Source organism: Nicotiana tabacum, chromosome 21 (genome assembly GCF_000715075.1).
Source record: "Nicotiana tabacum cultivar K326 chromosome 21, ASM71507v2, whole genome shotgun sequence".
NCBI lineage: Eukaryota > Viridiplantae > Streptophyta > Magnoliopsida > Solanales > Solanaceae > Nicotiana > Nicotiana tabacum.
Window position 1 is genome coordinate 8018749 of NC_134100.1, and position 24085 is coordinate 8042833.

Genomic DNA, 24085 nt, shown 5'->3' on the forward strand with positions numbered 1-24085 from the left:
AGCAAAGAGGGGCAGCTGTAAGCACGTAAGTTTTGACCCGCACAAATTTTAAAGTTAGTTTTAGTATTTTAATATTTTTAAAATATTTACTTGACTTTATTTTAATATAATTTTAATCTTTTTTTTACTTTTAGTCCTAAGATATAAAAAAAACATAAAATAATTTTATTTATCGTGTTTATCGCTTTTTTATATTTTATCTTTAGTTTAAGATTAATTAGTATATTTTTATTCATGGTATCTTAATTTTATCATGACTTTAGCCTATTTTCTTTACTTTTTTTACTTTATTGTTATAGCATTTAAAAAAATACGAAAAAAGTAGTTTCATTTTTAAATTTTATTTATTTACTTAACTAAGTTTAATTAATATTTTGGTAGGATTTTTGAGTTTGTCTTTGTCCAACAATAAAATTTGTAGGCACAAGGGTGTGAGTCCATTCCTTTTAACTTAAACGCAATTATTCATAACCCATTATTCCCAACCCACTAGCCCATTTATGTACAAGATTTAATCCTAGCCATCTATTTCTTTCTAATCCAATGGCCATCATCCCTTCCCACTTTCATATAAAATACCCAATTATAGAAACCCTAACCCAAGTTTTCACCTCCTAGTCTTGAAAAAGGGACCAGCCGCAAGCCCACCCTCCATCGTCGGGCCACCAACGATAACCTCACTCCAAACGCCCACCATACCACCACACCAACGAACCTAATCTCCACAACCCCGTCGCCGCCGCCCGTAACAAAAACCAAACGGACCAGCGAGAAATAGAAAAAAGTAGAAAAATTTCGGATTTTTGCTTTCTCAAAATGGAGTTTATGTGAAGCGTTCGAGTTCGAAGCTGGATTTGTCGTCCGAGTTCATTTCTTAATGTTTGCTGCTCTTTGAACTCGCATGGAGGTCTCTCATCAATTTCAATTTTGATCCCTGCTTTGGGCTCCACCTGAGGTCGAGTTCTTACTCTGTTCTCTACTTAATCTAGCTCACGTGCATGATTTATGCTTGTTCGCGCTTCGTGCATTAACTATTGTGCTATGATTGATTTTTATTTGTTTTTTTTTAAAAATCTGTTTGAATTGAATTTTCAAATATGAACATTATTGAATTCCTGTTTTTGTGTATATGTGTTGATGCATGAGAAAGAAATAATCTCAATGAAGCAGTGAATGATTTCAAACAGAATGATAAAGGAATGGACATTAACTGGGTCGTAGGAGTGGTATTGGACATGATAAGAATCTAGTTAATGGGGGTTTAAATGGGCTTGAGCTTTGGTCACAGTTTACACGTGTGAACTGGATTTAAAATAATTTTCACTTAATATCATTTTATTTTTAATCGCTAGGAGTATGCTTAGGCCGCTATCATTTGGGTAGGCAAGCATTAAGATTTTTATTGGTTTCGCGGCAAGAGGTCGTTCCTTTAGTTGAATATATCCGGGGAATGCCCCGAGAAATTTGTATATATTTTTATCTGGGGTATGCCCCGAAGTATTTGTATCTGAAGGCCAGCGATGGAACACTTTGAGGAAGCATAGAATAGTATTTTTATTTTTACTTTTATTTTTATTTTGTTAGATGTGGACGACCTCGAGCCTCTTTTGATCGCTTGTTTCTTTTTTATGTGTTTTTTTACCTCAATCTGAATATTCTTTAAAGCCAACTTGATCATGTACGCAACCGTACTAGCTACGGAACTCGGGGAATGCCTAGCACATTCTCCCCGAGTCAAATGAATCCCCTTACCCTAATCTCTGGTGCAGATTTAGTTTTGAAGTCCAAGTGTTTTAAAGGAAAACTTTTTTTTTTTTAAAACGGTGACCTGGCACACCGAAATCAAAGTCAGGTGGCGACTCTGAATTATTTCCTTTTGAACACAATTTTGTCATTTTTTAAATTAAAAACCCTTTTGAGCTTTACTAAATCTTTTTATTTATTTAAGAGGGTTTAGTGAAGTTTGGTTAAAAAGGGATGTGACATTTTTTAAAATGGGTCCTCCAAATTTGAGGGGCCTAACACACAAACCTTTTTAGGTAGAACATTAGAGCCGGCCTTGAGCTTAATTAAAATTATAAACATTTGACTTCCAATTATACTCCTTAATCTCGTACCCCTATACCCATCTCTCTCCATACCATCCTTTAGTCTTGTTGAATCTTTTCAAATCTGTTGGCTTCACCGTTATAGTAATGGATATTTGCTTAACGTGCGCTGCATTTTAAGAACTGCTCATTGGTGCAAATAATTATTAGTACTAATTAAGAAGAGATTCATTTTGTAGTTGACTTAATTTGCAGGTAAGTAGACAAGAGGGGTTGCTCTAATGGTAAGCAACCTCCACTTCCAACCAAGAGGTTGTGAGTTCGAGTCTCCCCAAGAGCAAGGTGGGAAGTTCTTGGAGGGAAGGATGCTGAGGGTCTATTTGGAAACAGCCTCTCTACCCCAGGGTAGGGGTAAGGTCTGCGTACACACTACCCTCCCCAGACCCCACTAAGTGGGATTATACTGGGTTGTTGTTGTTGTTGTTGTTGTTGTTGTGTTAATTTGCAGGTAACATGCCTCAATCAGTTAGTTACATTCACTGTTAAATTTTAATTAGAAGTAGGAATTTTTACCTCCTATAGCAAAGGTTAACATCTTATTTATTTTAAATAAATACCATTTAAAAAATTATATTATAGAGATACTTTTTAAGTTTTATAGCAAAATTTTTATTTTTGGTTACCTCCTAATCCTAAGCCACTAAATACGCTAATCAGTTACACTATTTTTTTTCTCTCTCTATTCTCTTAATTAGTTCATCCAATTTTTAATGAACGAGTCATTCTTTAAACGAATTGCAGTCTGCCAAATTTCTGATTGGTTTGTAACTAACAGTCGCAGCCGTCGACAAGATTGATTAATTACCATGAGAATTTTAACAGAGGTAGTGTTGGATTAATGGAAAATAATCTTCCTCTCTTGTTTTCGGCCATGAAAATATTAGAGGAAGATGTTCCTGGATATACATCTGCTAGTTCTGAGAAAGGAGAAGAACTTACTGATGATTCATCTGGATAAATATCTGCTGGTTTTGAGAAAGGAGAAGAATTTACTGGATATACATCTGCTGGTTTGAGAAAGGAGAAGATTTCCTTAGCTCTTTTAATCCGGTTGGTTTCTCACTACCGGCTTTCGGTGAACGGCGAATTCGCTGGAAATTAAGGTTTGTTCTTGAACAAAGACGATGGAGTTTGGGGCTGAACAACTTGATTTTCTGTTAATATATTTCAATGTATTTTTATGTATTTCATTGTTTCATTGTCTTTTTTTTTTTCATTTTAATTCAATGTATCTCGTTGTATTCTATATATTTCATTGTATTCACTGTCTTTTTTTCGCATTGTATTTCAATGTATCCCGTTGTATTCTATGTATTTCATTGTATTCACTGTCTCGCTATATGCCATGAATGTATTCATAAGTTTTTTTAATTAATATAATTTATGTATTCAGATATATTATATAATTTCTCTAAAGATTGCTATGTTTTTGGGGTATTTTCGGTTGAGAATCTTTTTTATAACTGAAAATACAAAATTTGTGTGTTATAATTGAGTTTGTTGATTATATTAGGAGCCTATTATGTTAATTGATTCACTTTCCGTTTTAAAAACAGTGTAATCCCCTATTTCACACCGTGAATACAGCCGAATACAATAATCTGTCCAGCTGTAATCCCATGTTTCACTCCATGAATACAGTCGAATACAACAATTGATTAGTTGGATTTCCCTGATTCATGCCTATTTTTGCTACTGTATTCATGAATACAATAGCTTAAATACATCAAATATATCTTATAACCACATAAAAGCTATCTATAATCCGTAATATAGCAAATGGTATCTATATATGGCTAATTACTACTAAAAGATAGTGCTTTATGAAAATTTCTCTTAAAAGTAACCACAAAAGAAAAAAAAGCCCACCATTTTGATGGGCCTTATAATAGTAAGCCTGTCACGACCCCAAATACCGGTCATGATGGCGCCTATCACATTACTAGGCAAGCCAACCAATCAACTAACCACAACCCATTTTCCTTTAACATAAAGCCATTTTCTAACACAAGTTTTAAATACTGAAATCATTATAAGCGTTAAAACAACAGAAGTATGCGGAAGATCAAAGTAACAATAACTACACAGTCCCAACAATCTTGTGTCACGAATCTAGAGCCTCTAATACAAGTCTGAAAAACCTATTACATAAATAGTCTAGAAAATATGCAGAAAGATAACAAGATAGAGGGAAGAAACCAGGGCTGCGGACGCCATGCAGCTACCTCGAAATCTCTGGCAAATGCTGAAACCGCTGAAAGCTCTCACTCGGCCGCTCGGGCACCTGGATCTGTAACCAAGGTGCAGGGAGTAACATGAGTACTCCAACTCAGTAAGTAACTAAAGTAAATAAGGACTGAAAGTAGTGACGAGCAGTTCAAAAATACATAACTGAATAATCAACAGAGTAACATGTCATCTTTACAGTTTAAAATTTGGTTTTAGTTATAAAATCACATTTCTAGTTTAAAACATGTGAACTCTAATATTCAGCAGTATATCAAACAGAGGCTTAGTCAAAGGAAGAGTGAAAACACCATAACAGGGCCCCTCGAGCAAGGAATCACTCAGAATATGGCCCCTCGGGCAGCCTCTCAGTCACTCGTGACTCAACTCTCGTCACACAGTTCTCACTCTCAGCACTCGGCTCATTTGTATCTCATAATAATAGAAATCATAGTAACCGCTGCGGCGTGCAGTCCGATCCATATATAATAGTCGACTACGCTCACTAGGGGTGTGCAGGCTCCGGAGGGGCTCCTACAGCCCAACTGTCATATCGCTGCGGCGTGCAACCCGATCCAATATAACATATATATCGCTGCGGCGTGCAACCCGATCCATATAAGTATTATTGCGGCTTGCAGCCCGATCCGTATATATATAAATATCCTCACAGTTGGGTTCTCAACCTCTCTCAGTCTTTAACCTCACAGCTTCTCGGGCACAACAATGAAAATTAGGGAACTCAGCCCAAACAGTCCTCACAATTAGGAGTAGAGAAATAAAACCAGTTTTAAGCATTTAAGCAGGTAAAACATGACTGAGGATTGTTTTCTAGCAAGTAAAGTGAGGAAAATAGTTAAAATACCCCTAAGGGTGTCTATAGGTCGGCACAAGGCCCCAAACACAACATACAACCCATAATATAGTATAAATCCAAAATACGGAGTAATATAACATTTCCAAATCGAATACGCGACTTAATAGTCGCTACGAGACGGACCGAGTCTCAATCCCTACCGGTGCACGCCCACAGGCTCGTCACCTACCATATGCGCTACCGCATTTATCATAACAAGTCAAATACCGGGGTTTTGTACCCTCGGTTTCAGATTTACAATGGTTACTTACCTCAAACCGATGAAAATACTACTCCGCGATGCCTTTGCCCCTTGAGTTGGCCTCCACGCGCGTCGAATCTATCCAAAATCAGAACGAGGACGTCAAAATATGCCAAGGGAACGAAGCCCAAGCGAAAACAATCAAAAAATACTAAAAATCCCGAAATTGGCCAAACCCGACCCCCGGGCCCACATCTCGGAATTAAGAAATTTTTACATCAATAGGTTCCTTATCTCCCCATGAGATCATACATATTAAGAACACTAAAATCGGAGTCCAAATGGCCCCTCAAATCCTCCTCTAAAGGTCTCTTAAGCTCAAGCCCTAATCCTCCATTTTTAGCCCTTTAATTCCTTGAATTACAACCTTAATTCATGAAATACTACAATAGAAATGTGTTTTAGGTCCAAAATCCTTACCTTAAAGAAGTTCCCTTGAAATCCCCCTTCCAAATCGTTCAAAAGCTCCCAAGCCGAAGTCCAAAAATGGTGAAATAACTCATTTTCGCAAAATGGAATAACTTATATGTTCTGCCAGACATTTTCGCATCTGCGACTCCCCAACCGCTTCTGCAGTAAAATCGTCCGCTTGTGCGGAAATTCATTTATCCGGCACAAGCCGCATTTGCGGCCAAAATTCCGCATCTACGACATCGCAGATGTGGTCTCCTTACCGCTTCTGCGCTTACAGCACACCTGACCAACTTTTCGCTTCTGTACTAAATCCTCCGCTTATGCGGCGCCGCACCTGCGGTCACCAAACCACAGGTGCGAAAATACCAGAAGTAGCAATATCAGCTGCTGCAACACAATTCTAATTTTCTCCGTTAAACATCCGAAATCACCCCAAAGCCCCCGGGACCTCAACCAAAGGCACAAACATAACCCAATACCTTATTCAAACTTGCTCGAATCATCAAAACACCTCAAACAACTTCAATTCTACCGAAACACATCGGATTCAAGCCTAATTTTCTAAAATCTTCCGAAATACGCTTTTGATAAAAAATCCAACCAAACCACGCCTGAATGACCTGAAATTTTACACACACATCCCAAATGACACAACGAAGCTACTGCCACTCTCGGAATTCCATTCTGACCCCTATACCAAAATCTCGCCTATCAACCAGAAATTGCCAAAATATCAACTTCGCCAATTCAAGCCTAATTCTACTCCGAACCTCCAAAACTCATCCGATCACACTCCTAAGTCACAAATCATCCCCCGAAGCTAACCGAACCATCGGAACTAACATCCGAGCCCTCTAACACTTAAGTCAACATCTGGTTGACCTTTTCCAACTTAAGCCTTCTTAAAAGAGACTAAGTGTCTCAAACTTCACCAAACTCATTCCGAATTCAATACAACCAACCCGATACCACAAAACACGGATAACGAAGCATAAAGAAGCAAAAATGGGGAAAACGAAGCGATAACTCAAGAGACGACTGGCCGGGTCGTCACAAAGCCCACCCAGCCTTATGTGGGCCCCGGGCCCCTACGGATCGACACATTATTTTTAAAAATATAATTTTATATTTTTTCTTTAAGTTCTGACCTAAAAAAAATAATTATTTAAAAGTTCTTATTCCAGACTAGATAAACATGGCAATTACGACCAAGGCTGATATATAGTCACGTGAAAATTTAGTAACTTTTACCCAAAGCTTGAGTATCAGCATATGTTATTTATAAATATTTGACTTCAAATTAACCAAATCGTTATTATGTATTAATTTGAAATTATTGTAAAAATTTATAAAATTTAATTTTTAGTTCTGCCTCCGATTTCGACATTACCCCAATATGATCAAGCAATTAGAAAGGATAATCAATAATGTATGCAACTTGTTATAAACCATAATTTTTCTTTTGACTGTTAAATCAATTATGATAGAGCTCATTGACTTGGTGAAAGTTTACGTGCCTGAATGTTCAAATTTGTTCTTGTATTATTTGAAATTGCTCAAGTTCTCCCGTTAGTTATAGTTTTGGTCTATTCATATTATTGCTGTTAGAAAATTATCTTATATTGTAATTGCCATTAGTGGAGTTCTAGCATAAAATTTGTGAAATTCACGTGTTCAAATTTGTCGAGAAAAAAAATTAAATTTAACCCCTCAACTTTTGACTATGGTTTATAGTTACTCTCAGGTTAAATAATATCCATTAGAAGTTAAGGGCAAAAACGAGATTTTTTCCTAATGACAGAGTTAGTATTAAATAAAAAACTCTACAGAGGATAAAGTTGTTCAATTTTGGCCGTAGAAAGTTAAATCTAACCATTTTGGCATCTTTCATAATTATATAAATTGATTTATATTGCCTTTAAGTACATTTGGACATTAGCAATGTGTTAGTACTATATCTGATCTATGTTGCAGAGTTAAAAATTGAACTGAGCTACTGTACCAACGTAATGAGCACATACAAAATTAAAAAACCAATATTTTGGCCAATTAAATTTACCTACATATAATGAACTTTTAAGAGATATATTATGTTTTCCGTCCAATATTTTAAAATTAAAATTTGCGACTCGTTAAATCTGCATTGTATATCCCAAGAGGTTCCGAAGAATTACCTAAATAATCGTTTATCTAATATATTTTATGTATAATTTATGCATAAAATGTATATAATCATATATGATCGTATAATATATGTAAAACTGACGGATGTATAATATACTCTTTGTATTAATAAAATTTCCAATTACTTAACACTTAAATTTGTCATGCTAGGGTTCAATATTTCCTAGAATGAGACATGATGGAGAAGAAAAATTATTATGTAATCAACGACACCAATTGAACATGGATGCCTGTTATAAAAGCTGAACTTTTAGCCTTACTTTATGGCTTATAAAAGTTAACACAAACAAAAACCCCACTTAGAGTGGAGATAAGTTTGCAGGTATTAACTCAGTTGCTATTCGAAGAAAACGAAAAATATTCAAGCATTTAATCTGATCTGATCTATCGGGAACAGACTTTTTATTTCAAATGCGGTAAAAATAAGGTATATCACACTGGATAAATTCTTAATCTTTTTATACGTTGAAATACAAGGCAATAGGCTTCATCAGGGCCGAATGTAGCCTTTCAACTACGGGTATAATTAAACCCATAACTTTCAAAGTATGAATTTATATGTAAAATCTATTAAAATTTCAACAAATATACAATTTAAAAATACAATAAGTGCAATACTAAAAATCTTAAAAGTTACTCATTAAATTTACATTTTGAATCCACCTATGAGATTCATAACATATCATCAATAAATTAGAACATAAGAATCAAAGTTTCCACTTTTCTCACACTTGTTACAAAGACTTCCGAACACCACAACTTATTCAGAATGATGACAAATATATTACTCAAATAATCAAAGAAAAAAAAAACCCCCCAATTCTCAAATATCAAGAAAAAAACCACTAGACATGCAATAATTTTGCTTTTTTAGTTGATCTTTGTACACACTTTTCTAATTTCACCTTGAGTACCAGTGAGTACTTGAATCCTTCCCATTTTAACCATAGATTCACCAAAATCCTTGAAAAATGTTGAACCATGGTTAAGTGCTTGTTCTTTGAGATAACCCTTGGTTTCTTTATCATCAAGTAAAGCAGAATCAGACGTAAAAAGTCCTCTTCTTTTTGCTACAAGATTATAATAAGATGTATCAAATGTTCTAACACTTCCTGGATCCATCTCTACAATGGAGTTTTGATCAGTTGGAGAACATTTCATTTTCAATCTTTTTATATAGTTTGGATCCAAGCTGGGATCTGTATCTCCTTTCCCAGTGAAGTTGTATAGACGATTGTTGAATGATGAGCAATGAGATATTCCAATTGTGTGAGAACCTATATATAAGTTGTTTTTCAACAACCAAAAAAAACAACACAAAATTAGAATATTAGCTAGTTTGCATGCATGTCATAGCGTTGAAATGTGTATTTAAAAAAAAAAAAACAGTCTGGTGCACAAGACATTCCGTAATTTATACAAAGTTCGAATAATGGCCGTGGCGTAATGTAAACAACCTATTCTAATGCAAGCATTAGTTGTTGCTTCCACAACTCAAACCCGTGACCTACACGTCACACGGATATAACCTTACTGTTGCTCCAAGATTCCCCTCTGAAGAACGGTCGCACCCCAAGGGGTGTAATGTAGACAGCCTATCCTGATGCAAGCATTAGTTGCTGCTTCTACAGCTCGAACCCGTGACCTATACGTCACGCGGAGATAACCTTACTGTTGCTCCAAGAATTCCCCTCCGAAGAAAGGTCGCGCCCTAAGGGGTGTAATGTAGACAGCCTAGGCTAATGCAAACATTAATGGCCACTTTCACAGTTGTAACCTGTGACCTATAGGTCATACGGTGACAACTTTACCGTTGCTCCAAGACTCCCCTTCGAAATGTGTATAATTAAGTAAATAAAAAAGTTTTGTCAATTTAAGTTTTTAGATGAGATAATCATATTTTTCACGGTATCATTGAAAAAGTAGTAGAATTAATAGGATACCTGATAATACTACTAGGTCCTTGACACTTAATCCCCTTTGCAAGAATCCTTGTTTCAATGATGTTATATTTGCAAATGGAGGAATTAAATTAAATAAGGCTTCAGTTATATTTGAGACCCTTCCATCTCTTCTCCCAGTTTCAACTTCCCAGAATGGTCCCTTGACCTGAGAATTGCAAATACAAAAGGAACAGTAATAAGATGGATGCGGAAATAAGAGTAGTTTAATTTTATCCTATACTAAATATTGCTATACCACATTGCACTCATATGCATTGACGGAGCCAGTATATTTACTAAGGAGGTGTCAAAACATAAAACATTAAATATATAAAGAAGCCAAGGAGATTCAATATATATAGTATATATACATAAAAAATTAGGTTAAGCGGCATAATGTTAATTGGAAATAGGTTGGTAAAATGTGGGCAATCCGGTGCACAAAGCATCCTGCGATCTTGGGAAGGGCCGCACTCCAAGCATCCTACCCTAATGCAAGCATCAGCGGCAGTGAATATTTCCACGGCTCCTGCTCCTAACCTATAGGTCACACACAGGTTGGTAAAATATAAGATATAAACTAACACTTACCGCAACTGTGACATCTCTAGCTACTAGGGCAACGATATCAGCACAGGAAACTATCCCAGGGCAATATTTTTCTACTGCAGTCTTCACTTTATCAATAATTTGAAATCCTCTAAGGCTTAAATTTGGGATTGCATTCTTCTCAGCTTGTTTAGTTGGAGAATTCAACAGAACTGAGCCATCACAACCCTGTCAATAGAGAATATATTAAATCATGTTAGATTATATATAATGCCAATGTCCTACGCTTAAAAAAAAACAGCAATCCAACGCATGAAACATCTCGCATTCACGCAGGTTGGGGAAAAAACCACATCCAAAGGGATATGATATAGGCAACCTACCCTAACACAAGCGTCACTGGCTGATCTACGGCTCGAACCGGTAACCCGTAAGTCACACGGACACATCAAGGGTTCCGGAAGGGCCCCGCCTAAGGGGTATGATAAAGACAGTCTACCCTAACACAAGCGTCACTAGTTGATACTACGACCGAAACTAATCACCTATAAGTCACACGGATACAACAGTACAATTGCTCCAAGGCCCCTTCAGCGGCATATACTAAAATGGTAAAGAAAATCAAAGAATTCATTTTTCTGTTTGCATGCATACCCTAACGAAACAATCATGAAAGTGCATTCTCAACAAAGGAGCAGCGAGACTGGGGACTCTGGAAATAACATCATCAATAACTTCCTTGACTATCAACTCGAGATGAGGACAATTTTTGTGGTAAAAACCTACTTTGAGTTCTTTCCCATTTGCATGGTTTGAAGCAAATGCAAAGAAGATCAATGAAATCAAGAAACAACAATTTGCAAATTTTGAGGTTGCCATATTACTTGGCTAAGCTCAAAGTAGACAATGTGTTTGAAGCAAATGCAAAGAGGATCCTCTCATTTTATACTTCATTATATTTACTTTTAGAAGACTTGAATCAGTCGTGAAGAGATCGGCTGTCACGACAGCTTAAGTTTCTCTTTTTTTAATGCCTACAAATGGAATTAAAGTACCACTTGAACCATATATAAATTATTTATGTCTTGTGGCCAACTCAAATTATTGTTTTCTTAATGTCTAAGACGAGGAAATGAAGGTATTTTCTAACAATATACATAATCGGTGATGCTAGTGTTAAAATATGTTTTTTTCTTAATTATTCGGTATTCGAAAATCACCTGCCTAATTAATTTAGATTTCCGCCGGGTAGATTCACGAAGGGGTAAAGGATTCTTGATCAAGAAATTCTAATTTTTCGGGCTCGAACTTGAAACCTCTAATTATTGGTGAAGAATATCAATTATTCCACCAAGAATAAAAATAAAAGACAACCCGATGCAAGAAGTATTTCGTGTTCACGCAGGGTTTTGGGAAGAACAACATCCAAAGAGGTGTGATGTAGACAATTAACCCTAATGCAAGTATTAATAACTGATTTCACGACTCAAACCCGTAACCTATTGGTCGCACAGAGACAGCTTGAACGTTGTTCTAAGCCTCCTGCTATTCTACCAAGAGGGGTACTAAAATATATTCCCATGGTCGGAAAGTATGCTACACCGTTTAGAACAGCTCATTGGGGAATGTGATTTTCAGCACTTTTAGTACTAATTAAAAATTATTAATTTCGTTGACTTTTCTAGTAACATGCCTATAATAATAATAGTAATAATTACTTGATATGGTTTTTCCAGGCAAGATAAACATGACAGTTACAACCTAACTGCAACAGAACTATATGTATGGTTGCTACAAATTAAGAAGCAATTTGAACATAGAAAATATATTTGCTTGTTTAATCAATTATTATTCAGTTTGTGATTAGGTGAAGGTTTACATGAATGATGTGTTTGCACGTTAACTAAGGCGACTAATCATTTTTTAACTATATAAAAAATAACCATTATTGGAGAGCTACGATACTATTTGTCAGTAACAATTTGATACAATGGGAACAATTGAATTTTTAACTGAGTTTCGTTTGTTTATACATATTTGACAACGCCACGTCCTACAAATTATTAGAGGCAAAATTGTCATTTTTATAAACTTGAATAATCTTGTGGTTAAGCACAATGGGATATTAGCATCGTATACGGTTAAAATCGGGTTTGCCCCTTTTTGTGTAACTCATCGAGACCAGAACATGATAGGTCAAGGTTCACCCTCGTGTTATATCGAACCATGATGCAAAGTTAGGTTGCCGAGCTCGTGACCCAGAGCCCGGTCAAGATCGAGATCGATCAAGATCGAGACCGAACAAGATATAGATCGAGCGAGATCGAAGAAAGCTTACCGAGACAAATAACCAAAAGCCGAAATATTTGCAATCGGGCGAGGATCACAGAGGGAATCCCGACATATATCAAGAAGATGCCGATTAATTAGCTGGTCATAGAATTTCTTACCTCATATAGGATTGTAACAAGAGTAGGACTCCCCTACTATATAAAGGGGGTTTGATCATTTGTAAACATCATCATATTCACGCAATACAAAGCAATATACTGTCATTTTCTAGCTTTCATTATCTTGTTATTTTGTTCATAAGCCAATTGAAAGATATTTGGATCAAGGGTGACTGAACTCGAGGGCCAAAGCTGTTCAATTTGTGTAATTTGCATTTGTTCTTTCATCGTCACTATCAATATTAATTTATTCTTCTTAATTTGTACCAAATTATATCACGTGTCCTTAAAATCGCGTATATTATTCAGTTATTATCCGATTTTAGGGTAAACAGTTTGGCGCCCACAGTGGGGCTAAGGATAATAGTGATTACCTGGTATAGCCTTTCGTGACACGCACTATTTTATACTTGTTCTTTGAAGTATCTTTGATTACAAGACTAGAAAATGTCGAACTCTCAGTCAGCACCCCAACACATCGACAACGATTTTGGCAACCATGGCGAAAATGATAACATATCACAGGGAACGATGTACCCCTGGTTGGCTTCGATGAAGTCCCGACTATCGATCCAATCAACGTCAGTTCACATGTAGCCGTCAATGGAAATTTGGCCGTTGATCCCTAAAGCAGCGTCCGCGGGGATGCCCGATCAGCTGCTCAGAGCGCACGTAGCAGTGAAGATGGTGGGATCAGCCTGCGGGTGATCTTCAAAATGTTGTAGGCTCAGCAAGCAGCAATAGCCCAACTCCAAAACCGGAATCACACACCGAGCAGGGTTGAACTTGAGCCATCTTAGGAAATTGTATACACAGTCGAATAGGTTTCAAGGAAATCAAACGAGAAAGAATCCGATACCAATCTTGTTATCATGAAGATGCCGAAGAACTACCAAAGTGAATAGAGACATGGGAAAAGAAGATCGAGGAAAATGACAAGAAGGTGGAAACCTATAATTCCAGGGTCAATCAGATCCCGGGGTCACCGCCAATATTGAAGGGATTAGATTCTAAAAATTTGTATAAAAACCTTTCCCCCCGAGTGAGGCTTCAAAGCAAATCTCCGAGAAGTTCCGCATGACCGAGATTCCTAATTATAATGGGACGACTGATCGAAACGAATATGTCACCTCCTACATGTGTGCTATCAAAAGGAATGACTTAGAAGATGACGAGGTCGAATCCGTCTTGCTGGAGAAATTAAGATAAATCCTGTCGAAGGGTGCTATGTTATGGTACCATAATTTACCGCCTAATTCTATAGACTCATTTGCTATGCTTGCAGTTCTTTTGTAAAGGCACATGCCGGGGCCATCAAGGTCGAAACCAGGAAGTCGAACCTTTTCAAGGTAAGGCAGAAAGATAATGAGATGCTCAGAGAATTCGTGTCTCAATTCCAAATGGAATGGATGGACGTGCCACCGGTCTCCGACGATTAGGCTGTTCAAGCCTTCACTCAAGGTCTCAACATTCGAAGTTCAGTGGCTTCACAACAATTGAACAAAATTTGATAAAATACCCAGCTTTCACTTGGGCCGATGTGCACAATCGGTATCAATCGAAGATTAGGGTCGATGATGATCAACTTGGGGCTCCTTCTAGGTTTGTTTATCTTATAAGACACGTCGATAGAATCAATAGGGATACTGACCGAGAACCTAGGTCGAATAGAGATTGATATCAACCATATAATAGAGGCTGTAGGAGCAACATATTTGGGTGAAACTCTACACGAAATGAAAGAAGAAATGATCGAGGTTCAAGCTCACGGAGACTCATGAGCAAGAACGGCTTCGATAGATCTATTGGACCCAAAGAGGCACCACGATTGTCAGAGTATAACTTTAATGTTGATGCAGAAACCATTGTATCGGCTATGGGCGCATCAAATAAACCAAGTTGCCTCGACCTTTGCAAACTGATCAAACACAAAGGGATCCCAACCAAACATGCAAATACCATAGCATACATGGCCACAAGACAGAGGATTGTCGACAATTAAGGGAAGAAGTAGCTCAGTTGTTCAACAATGATCATTGATGATAGGCTATGGTTACATATTTTTGTTGCTTATTACACTCTAATTTACTATACTTTAATTGATTTTGAACTTTAATCGCTAGTGTTTTGCACTAAATGTGTGTTTTATGCCTTGTAGGAATGATTCTGATCTATGTAGATGTTATAGAATGTATTCAAGTTATTATGGAGATCTGAAGTCTGAGTAAAAGCCAAATAATTAAGTCGGGATCGTATTATGGGACCAACGGATGATAGTGCACTTTAAGAACGAAACGGAGAATCGAGCAGACATACTGCGCATTGTCCAGTAAAATGCACATAACTTTTCGCTCAGAAATCCGTTTGGGCTTCACAATATATCATTGCAAAGCTATATCAAAGGGCTACAACTTTAATTTTTTATATTTTTCTAAATTTTCACAGCCATGCCGCGCGGTGCACCACATTGCGCATCACAGCTGCCCTCAAATTGCATGTGCTTTGAAGTTCCCCACAAGCACACCGCATGGTGCGTCTCCCCATGCGGCACTCCTATGCAAATTTTACAGCGCCAGAGTCCTATTTCACATAGGAAAAGGTGTTTCGTCTAGGCCCGACTCTACTTGGTATAAATACATGTAAAAATGCTATTTTGAGGACTTTTGATACATTTTGGACCTAATGAGGCAAGAAAACACTAGGAGAAAAGCGAAGAATTCTTCTACGAGTTTTTCACTTCTTTCTTCCTATTTCCATTATTTGTTATGAATTCTAGTATTGTAGTTATGCATACTATTATGAATAGTTAATTTGTTATATAGAGTTTTGATAGAACCTTTTGTAAGATAAATTCTTATTATGTTTTTATATAATTGAGCCGTTAGATTTCTCTACTTCTTCAACTATGTGTTTATTGCTGTTGATTGAATGGACATCAATTGATTATGCCTATTTAGTGTGTATTGCTTGAGAAAGAGTACATATTTAGGTAGTTGTTGAATAACATCATTCCTAACATATGTGAGAGATCAATACGGAGGGTTTAAAGGCAGGATTAGAGATAATAAAAACTTGGTGCGGTGGTAGTGAGCGATGAATTAGTGCCAGCTAGCGTAGTTCGAGAGAATATGTCTAGTAAATTGTGGTAGTTGCTCGAGAGAGAATTACGACACCAGAAGTACTCACGGTTGGTAGAAAATACTTGGGCAAAATTATAGAAAACGTAGTGGGAAGGATTACGACAATTGGAAAAATCATAACTCTAGACCTCCTAATCTTTTCTCCAATGCTTAGTATCCCTAGTTTTTAATTTACTTTTTAATTTGTTAGTTAATTAGTTGGACATAAAAAATTTAATATTATAACTTAGGAATTGTTCGAGCTTGTCTTCCAAGTGATATTGAACAGTTATAGTGAAACCTTAGTTCTCTGTGGGATTCGACTCCAGACTTTTAGACCGGATTATATTTGCAACGACTGCTTATCCTTTTTAGGACTAGATTGGGCGTGATCAGTCATCTTCGAGAATTTCTGAGTAACCGAGCTAAGAATCACTTCAGATAGAGGGACTCCAACAAACAAAACAATTAAGATGAATCTCAACACTTCATCCATATAATTATTGGAGGGGTCGATGTTACTCAAGGTCCAATGATGAAATACACCAAAGTGTCAATCACAAGAGAAAAACGGACTCGAGACTACCTTCCAGAAGGGACTCTATCTTTCAACGATGAGGATGCAGAAGGAATCATGCAACCCCATAATGATGCACTGGTAATTTCTTTACTTATGAATAAAACTCGATTTAAACGTGTTACTAATTGATCCAGGTAGCTCGGCCAACATCATTCGATTGAGGGTCGTAGCACAACTCGAACTAATGGACCAGATCGTACCTACGACCCGAGTGCTAAATAGATTCAAGTTGCCGGTACCACCCAGGAGACCAAGTTTTATGTAATCAAAGGGGACATGAAATAAAATGCCCTATTCAGAAGACCATGGATCCACAACATGGGGGTCGTTCCCTCGACCCTTCACCAGGTATTAAAATTTCCAACACTAGAGGGGATAAAGACGGTTTACGGGGAACAACCCGCTGCAAAGGAGATGTTTGCCATCGATGAAGTAATTCCAATATCAACATTCTCAACGACAAAGGACTCAGGTTTGAAAGTGAAATAGAAAGTCAAATAGCAATCATCGATTCTAGCCTCGACCCAATCAGACAAGTAAGAGATTGATGAAGATGATGGCTATGGGGTTCCTCGATCCTTTATCGCCCCCGATGATTCCGATGCTACCAAATCAATGGTCAAAGAGCTATAACAGGTCGTGTTGATCGAACATCTGCCCGATCGAAAGGTATACCTAGGCAAGTGGTTAACTCTCAAGCTTAGGAAAAAACTCGTTCAATTTCTTACATCTAATATGGATTGTTTTGCTTGGTCCCATCTCGATATGACAGGGATCCTACAGGAGATCACTGCTCACAAACAAAGCTTAGACCTGGAATTCCATCCGGTAAAGCAAAAAGGAGATCCTTGTCGTGCCCCTTTTTCTCTTTTTGACGGGAAAGTCCGAGTTCCAACATTCATGGGGGAAATAACTCGTTTCCTTTTGTGAATTAGGTATTTGAAGAGTCACCACTTAAAGGATTATGATGCGCTAGGTCACATAGAGCGATTAACTCATGGACTAGTTTGCATTACCAGCGATTAGGGTAAGGTCTTGAAATAACCTTAAAGGGAAGGTGTTAGGCACCCCTTGCGGTCCACAATGGTGGGTCCCGACCGAACATAAACTATGTGAATTAGTCATTTTAATAAATAAACAGTTTTAACACGTACTTGCAAGTAAAGGCATGTTTGACATCCTAAGCTCATGTATGATTCAAGTAATAAAACAAGGGAAAAGGCTTGAAAAAGTTGCACATATATAAAGAAGAGCAAATTTATTTAAACTACGGGAGTTGGAAAAGAGGGGTCCTAGGTTGGTTAGCCTACAGGATCATACTCACACAATGTCCGGTAATCACTCCTCAATGAGGGGCTACATGTGATATTAGCGCGTAGTCACCATATCCTTACTACCCAATTCCCTCTCCTTGGTCATAGCCTAAAGCGTTCTCGCAAGCTTGAAAGGTATACTATGCGTGAACTATCCGTCCATTCCTTATGGCTGTGGAGGCATTTAGAACCTCTAATTTAGGTAGTTCTGGACCATCCTAAGGTATTTAAAGGAGAAAAGTCTAAGTGTCAATAAAAATAATTAGGACTGCATTTAAAGAGTGAACAATTAAAGGCTCACATTTTTACCTCCACAAACAAAACAAATAAGTGCACGTATCAAACAACAGTTTCATGTATTTAAGAGAAAACCTTAGAACATGATATCTAAATGAGCAGAGAGTATACAATATTGAATAAGGACAAAAGTATCAAAGACATGAATCCTACTTGCTTACTGATTCTTTTAAACATGTTGAGTGTGAGCAATCTCAAATAACAAGGCGCAGTTTTATAGTTTACAAGGTTTTAGTCACCCTACAGGCTTACTTAGACGCGTAATAGGGATATCCTAGAAGCGTGATATCTATTATTTATTAAGAATGCAATGAAACAACAAAAGGTTTTTCTTTTAAAACGACAGTTTAGATCCTATAGGCATGTTCTATAGTAATATTAATTAAGACAACGTTGAAAACTTAATAAAGAAGCGGACAGGTTAATTAAATCAACCGATTCAGGATAAACATGAATTATACTGATTTTCTAACTAAACTAGTTTTAAGTCATATAGGCATGATTTCTAATTAAACATAATGTGAAACAAGCAGAATTCATTTGACCAAAGTAAAGACCTTATAAGCATGATTTCTATTAAAGCTGATTTTAACTCCTATAGGCATAGTACCTAATTATTAAAAACTGATTTAGATCCTATAAGCATGACTTCTAATTGTGTGGAAGTAAAGCAAACACAACTTATTTAAACCAAAGCAAAACCTATAGGCATGTTATCCAACAAACACACTTGAATCAACATGGACCCTATAGGCATGGTATCTACCTAATTTTACCTACAATATATAACTACCCTCCCCTTTTCACTAATCACCCCACTGTTTGTTTACAATAATAATTACTGATCAATGAATTAAATAAAAGAAAAATTACATAAATAGAACAGAAATTAATCTATAGGGAGCCTGAAGTAGGCCCAAAGTGATTTTCAAGCCTCCAGTAGTCTCAAATGCCCAAAGTTCCATAGCCAATTTCATGTCTACGTTTGTTAGAGTTCCCTAAACATGTTAAGGATCCTGGGCAATGCTCACACCTAGACCTTTCTCAAATAATAACTGATTTAGGTGCATTGTGGAAGTGCCAGCCCTTACATGCCAGAGTTCAGAGAGATCTCAAAAGTCTCAAGGCACTACACATATCAGAGGGGCATCACCTAGTATTCTAAGAGTAAGTGGAAGTGCATAATGGTTTAAAAGAGTTTAATAGACAGTTTAAAGAAAAGTCTTAGGATTGAAAAGAATTTCTGAAAACCAGTGCTGATTTAGTGATAAAACAGTTTAAGGAAGTGTAAAGAAACATTTTGCAATCAAAACACAAGTCATAAAACAAATAGTGTTTAGGAAGTACTTTGGCAAACAACTTTCACACAAGGGAAGAGGGGTTAGGAACATAGAGAGGACACCTTAATGGAGCACATAATCAACATGATATATAGAGCTTTTGAAGGGTTCTATAGAACTAGTAGGTTAGATAGAATGCAAGTCAAGTAACAAGGATCACATCAGAAACATGTTGAGGACATAAACACATCTAAAATCACTCTAACGAGATTAACTAACTTAACAAGAGGGATACAGGACAGGCAAGGACTTAAATGGGTATGCTAGGCAGGTATCAATAAGTGAAGGCATGCTAGTTACATAGAAGCAGAGTTTAGGCATGCCAGATAAACAGTATTTAATCAAACAACTTAGTTATATATGTAGACATGTTAAACAAGATAGCACACAAGCAGGTAAAATGGAAACATACTAACCACAGGTTTGAATCGGCAGTATTGGGCATGCTGGGTAAGCAGTAAACAGAAGTAAGAATAGACTCAGGACATATGAACTAAGACAGTAAATAAACACATAGGTTTTGATTCTTAAAATTAATCAGAAGCATACCTAGTTAAAGAAAGAAAACACAAGATGTGAGCAAGGTATTATGCAATTCTCAGCCTTGGCTTGCAGCCGGCTAGAATAACAGGGATCACAAGTAGTAAAGAGAGAAGAGAGAGAGCCTTTTAGAGTGTAAAGTGATAGTTTCTGAACTATTGCACGTGTTTTGAAGTTAAAATAAGAGGGAGTTCATATAATAATCAAGAGTTAAACAAAATAAGGTAAGAGATCAATTAAGTAGCAATTAGGGAAATTCACTGAATCAGTCACACACGTAAAATCAGTAGGTCTTCCCCTTAATCAAGGGATAATCAATCAATGGTAAAAGCAGGACAGGTATTTAAGGAAGGGAATCAAGTAGGACTTGGGTATAAAGTAGGTAATTAGGGGTGAATAAATGGGATTTCAATTAAGGAAACAATTTACAAGAAATCAAAAAATAACAAATAAGGCAAGAGAAAACTTAATTAAGGCAAGAAGTTCAATCAAAATGAGTAAAGAAGTAAGAATCAAAGGTTTTGTTAAGGAAAAGAATTTCAATCAAACCAAAATAAGAACTTCAGAATAGTCCAGGATTTAATTAAAAGAGAAAATCACGTAAAGAGTCAGCAAATATCGCAGACAATCCAAATAGGCCAGGAAGGAATAGTCAGGGCTCAACACATACTTTTAAACGAAGCAAATTGGTAAAGAAAAATTCAAAACAACCCTGATTTAAGGAGAAAAATATAGTCTTAACATGAATAGTCAAAATGAACATAAACATGTAGAATCAGTAGAAAAGTTGAACTAAGAAACTCGGTAGAGGCATATTAGGATAAGAAACCCACGAGACATCTAAATTACTAAAGAAAAATCACAAGAACCATGGCAAGAACAAAGTCAGTACACAAGTACTCGGAAATCAAACAAATAATGTCGAAATATTACGACTTTTAGCATAAACAAGTTAGGGTTAGAGCAAACCTAATGAAATCGGTTAGAACATATAGGAAACAAAAGATTAAACACTCAAAATTACTAAATGTTTTGGAGAAAAAAATTCCGGAAACCCTAGTTTAGAGAAAAATGAAAAATCAGTCGAAAATATACGGTTATTGTAAAAATCGAAATTCTTGTAAAACTCATATGAAATAGGTCCAAACCATCTCAGATCTGTACAGATCTAAGAAGTTTAGAAGAAAGAAATTAGGATTTCGAGAAGAATAATCACAGAGATGAAGAAGCAAGCCTAGAAACCTATAGATATAGGAAGATCTTACTCGGAATCAAACCGAGATAGCTTGAAGCAGGAGAGAAATGGCCATAGATTCAAGCAAACTAACCCAGGTCCCTTGAGGACCCGGAGATGGTGATACCAGTACAAGAGAGGCCATTAGAGGCCTGGGGGATGGTGAGAAACCACCATAGATAGCCATAGATGAGTGACAATGAGGTCTGATTAGGGTTAGGTTTTTAGAGATTTGAGAGAGGAGAGGATTAGGTGACGGCGTGAGAGGTGAGGGAAATGAAAGGGTTTTTGGGGGGTCATTAGGTTTAATTTAGGTAAGGGTTAATTTGGACCGTTGATCACAATGATCAACGACCAAGATTTGCATGGGTATTGGGTTGGGGCAGATGGGTATTGGGATGGGTATATTGGGTTTAAAATTGCGCTAAGTGCTGGGTCCAAATTAGGATTAGAATTGAATGTAAAATAGCGCCAAATTTTAAATAGCCAATTTTAATAACTAAATAATTTTAAAAAATAATAAATGAGTAACAAAAAATATCTCTGTATACTAAAATGATTTAAAATAGTTATTTAACATTTTAAAAATATAGAAGATCATTTTATGCATAAATAATATAATTATACATTAGTATAGGCTATTATTGCAAAGATGTACAATTTAGCCTAAAAAATATAAATGCAATTATAAAAATGCACTAAAAATATTTAAATAATATGTTGGCATAAATAATGAATTTAAATGGCTAAATCATCACGAAGGATAATTATTGGATATTAATGTAATAAAAAGAGAAGAAATAAATTGATTTGGAGCTTTTAAAATTATGGAAAAATTATAAAAAAGACTTATGCATGCTTAGAACTGCATATGAAATGAAGGGCGAAGCTTATCCCAATTGAAAAGCAAATAGATAGTACAGTAATAGAGCAATATTATGTAAGGAAGGATAATGCTTAGTCCCATGCAGATGTGGAGGCAAGGATTAGCCTCATGGAAATGTGGAGGCAAGGATTAGCCTCATGCAAATGTGAAGGCAAGGATTAGCCTCATGAAAATAAGGAGGCAGGTATTAGCCTCATACATGTATAGAGGCAAGGATTAGCCTCGTGTAGGTATAGAGGCAAGGATTAGCCTCATGCAGGAATGGAGGCAGGGATTAGCCTCATGCAGATATGGAGGTAGAGATTAACCTTATGCAGATATGGAGGCAAGGATTAGCCTCATGTAGATATGGGGGCAATGATTAGCCTCATGCAAATTTGGAGGCAAGGATTAGCCTCATGCAAATAAGGAGGCAAGGATTAGCCTCATGCAAATATGGAGGCAAGGATTAGCCTCATGCAAGTATGGAGGCAAGGATTAGCCTCATGCAGGTAGGGAGGCAGGGATTAGCCTCATGCAGGTAGGGAGGCAGGGATTAGCCTCATGCAGATATGGAGGTAGGGATTAGCCTCGTGCAAATGTGCGGGACAAGGCTTAGTCCCATGCAAAGAGTGAGTAGCAAATAAGAGTAGTATATTTCTTAGCTGGAGATATGTTCGGTGTGTGATGTATGGATTTCTAGGGAATTTGTCTCTGTGTATACATGTTTGTGAATTCTATCGCTACGTCGAATGTGCCTGTGTTCCAAGAAAAATTGTAAGTTTTGTGAGGGGAGGTTGGTTCGTGCTTCTATCCGCTGGCCTTGCCAATTTCAATATTTAAAATTCTCATACCATCGCCCACAATTAAATGGAAATAGAGTTTTCGAAAATATGCAATTATTGATAAAAATAGAGTCATTTTAGAAACATATTGATATATCAAGTGATTTTTAGATGAACTAGTGACTGTATCACATTTTAGAGTCATTGCAGCTTTCTCATGTTAGAATTTTGAGGGTCCTTCTCAAAATTGTGCCCCAGTTTGGTAGATGATCCTTTGTATGGTTACGGGTAATGAGCCTTGTTGAACCTTCTTCGGGATTTTGAGAATCCTACTCAAAATTCTGCACCAATTTTTTAACCAATTTTTGATTGTCTGACATATGTTGGCATTGTCTGGACTTTTTATTATGATATGACCGAACCCATAAGGCTGTCTACGTATCCCCTCTTATACGGGAATCAGGTCAAGCGTAGTTCAATTACATCAAATGAGTAAATGTAAATAGTCTAAACATAGTATCTCTTGACTGCGTCTGAATTGATTGGTTTTGGCCAAATTTCTCCGTCCATTTATGCAAGTATGAGTGCTCCTCCTGTTAGCACCCTATGAACCATGTACGGACCTTGCCAATTGGGAGAGAATTTCCCTTTGGCTTCATCTTGGTGTGGGAAAAGCTTCTTTAGCTACAGTTGTCCTAGCGCAAATTGCCTTAGTTTGACCTTTTTGTTGAAAGCCCTAGACATTCTATTCTGATAAAGCTGACCATGACATACTGCGTTCATCTTTTTCCATCTATGAGGGACAATTGTTCATAGCGGCTCCTTATCCATTTTGCATCGCTGCGTTCGGCTTCCTGTATGATTCTTAAAGAAGGAATCTCTACCTCGGTTGGGATGACAGCCTCGGTACCATAAACCAGCATGTAGGGGGTTTCTCCGATTGATGTGTGAACTGTATTGCAGTATCCCAATAAAGCAAAAGATAGCTTCTCGTGCCATTGTTTATGGTTTTCTACCATC

General features: G+C 36.9%; 1 protein-coding gene across 1 annotated transcript; it reads right to left on the reverse strand.

Annotated features, from left to right (window-relative positions):
* Positions 1–8643: 8643 nt before the first annotated feature.
* LOC107775490 (peroxidase 27-like) lies at positions 8644–11456 on the reverse strand. Its single transcript, XM_016595224.2, has 4 exons — positions 11197–11456; positions 10585–10770; positions 9994–10159; positions 8644–9327 (listed from the first exon to the last, which is right to left on the reverse strand). The coding sequence occupies exons 1-4, from the start codon at positions 11419–11421 to the stop codon at positions 8921–8923; spliced, it is 984 nt and encodes a 327-aa protein (XP_016450710.1). The 5' UTR covers positions 11422–11456; the 3' UTR covers positions 8644–8920.
* Between the last annotated feature and the right edge of the window lie 12629 nt (positions 11457–24085).

Bases quoted from the DNA above. Each gene is read 5' to 3' on its own strand.
- LOC107775490 (XM_016595224.2), bottom strand. From the start codon at position 11,421: ATGGCAACCTCAAAATTTGCAAATTGTTGTTTCTTGATTTCATTGATC. The intron at 10,160-10,584 runs GTAAGTGTTAGT...TGCAATTCTCAG, and splicing joins CTAGAGATGTCACAGTTGCG to GTCAAGGGACCATTCTGGGA. The intron at 9,328-9,993 runs GTATCCTATTAA...ACTTATATATAG, and splicing joins GGACCTAGTAGTATTATCAG to GTTCTCACACAATTGGAATA.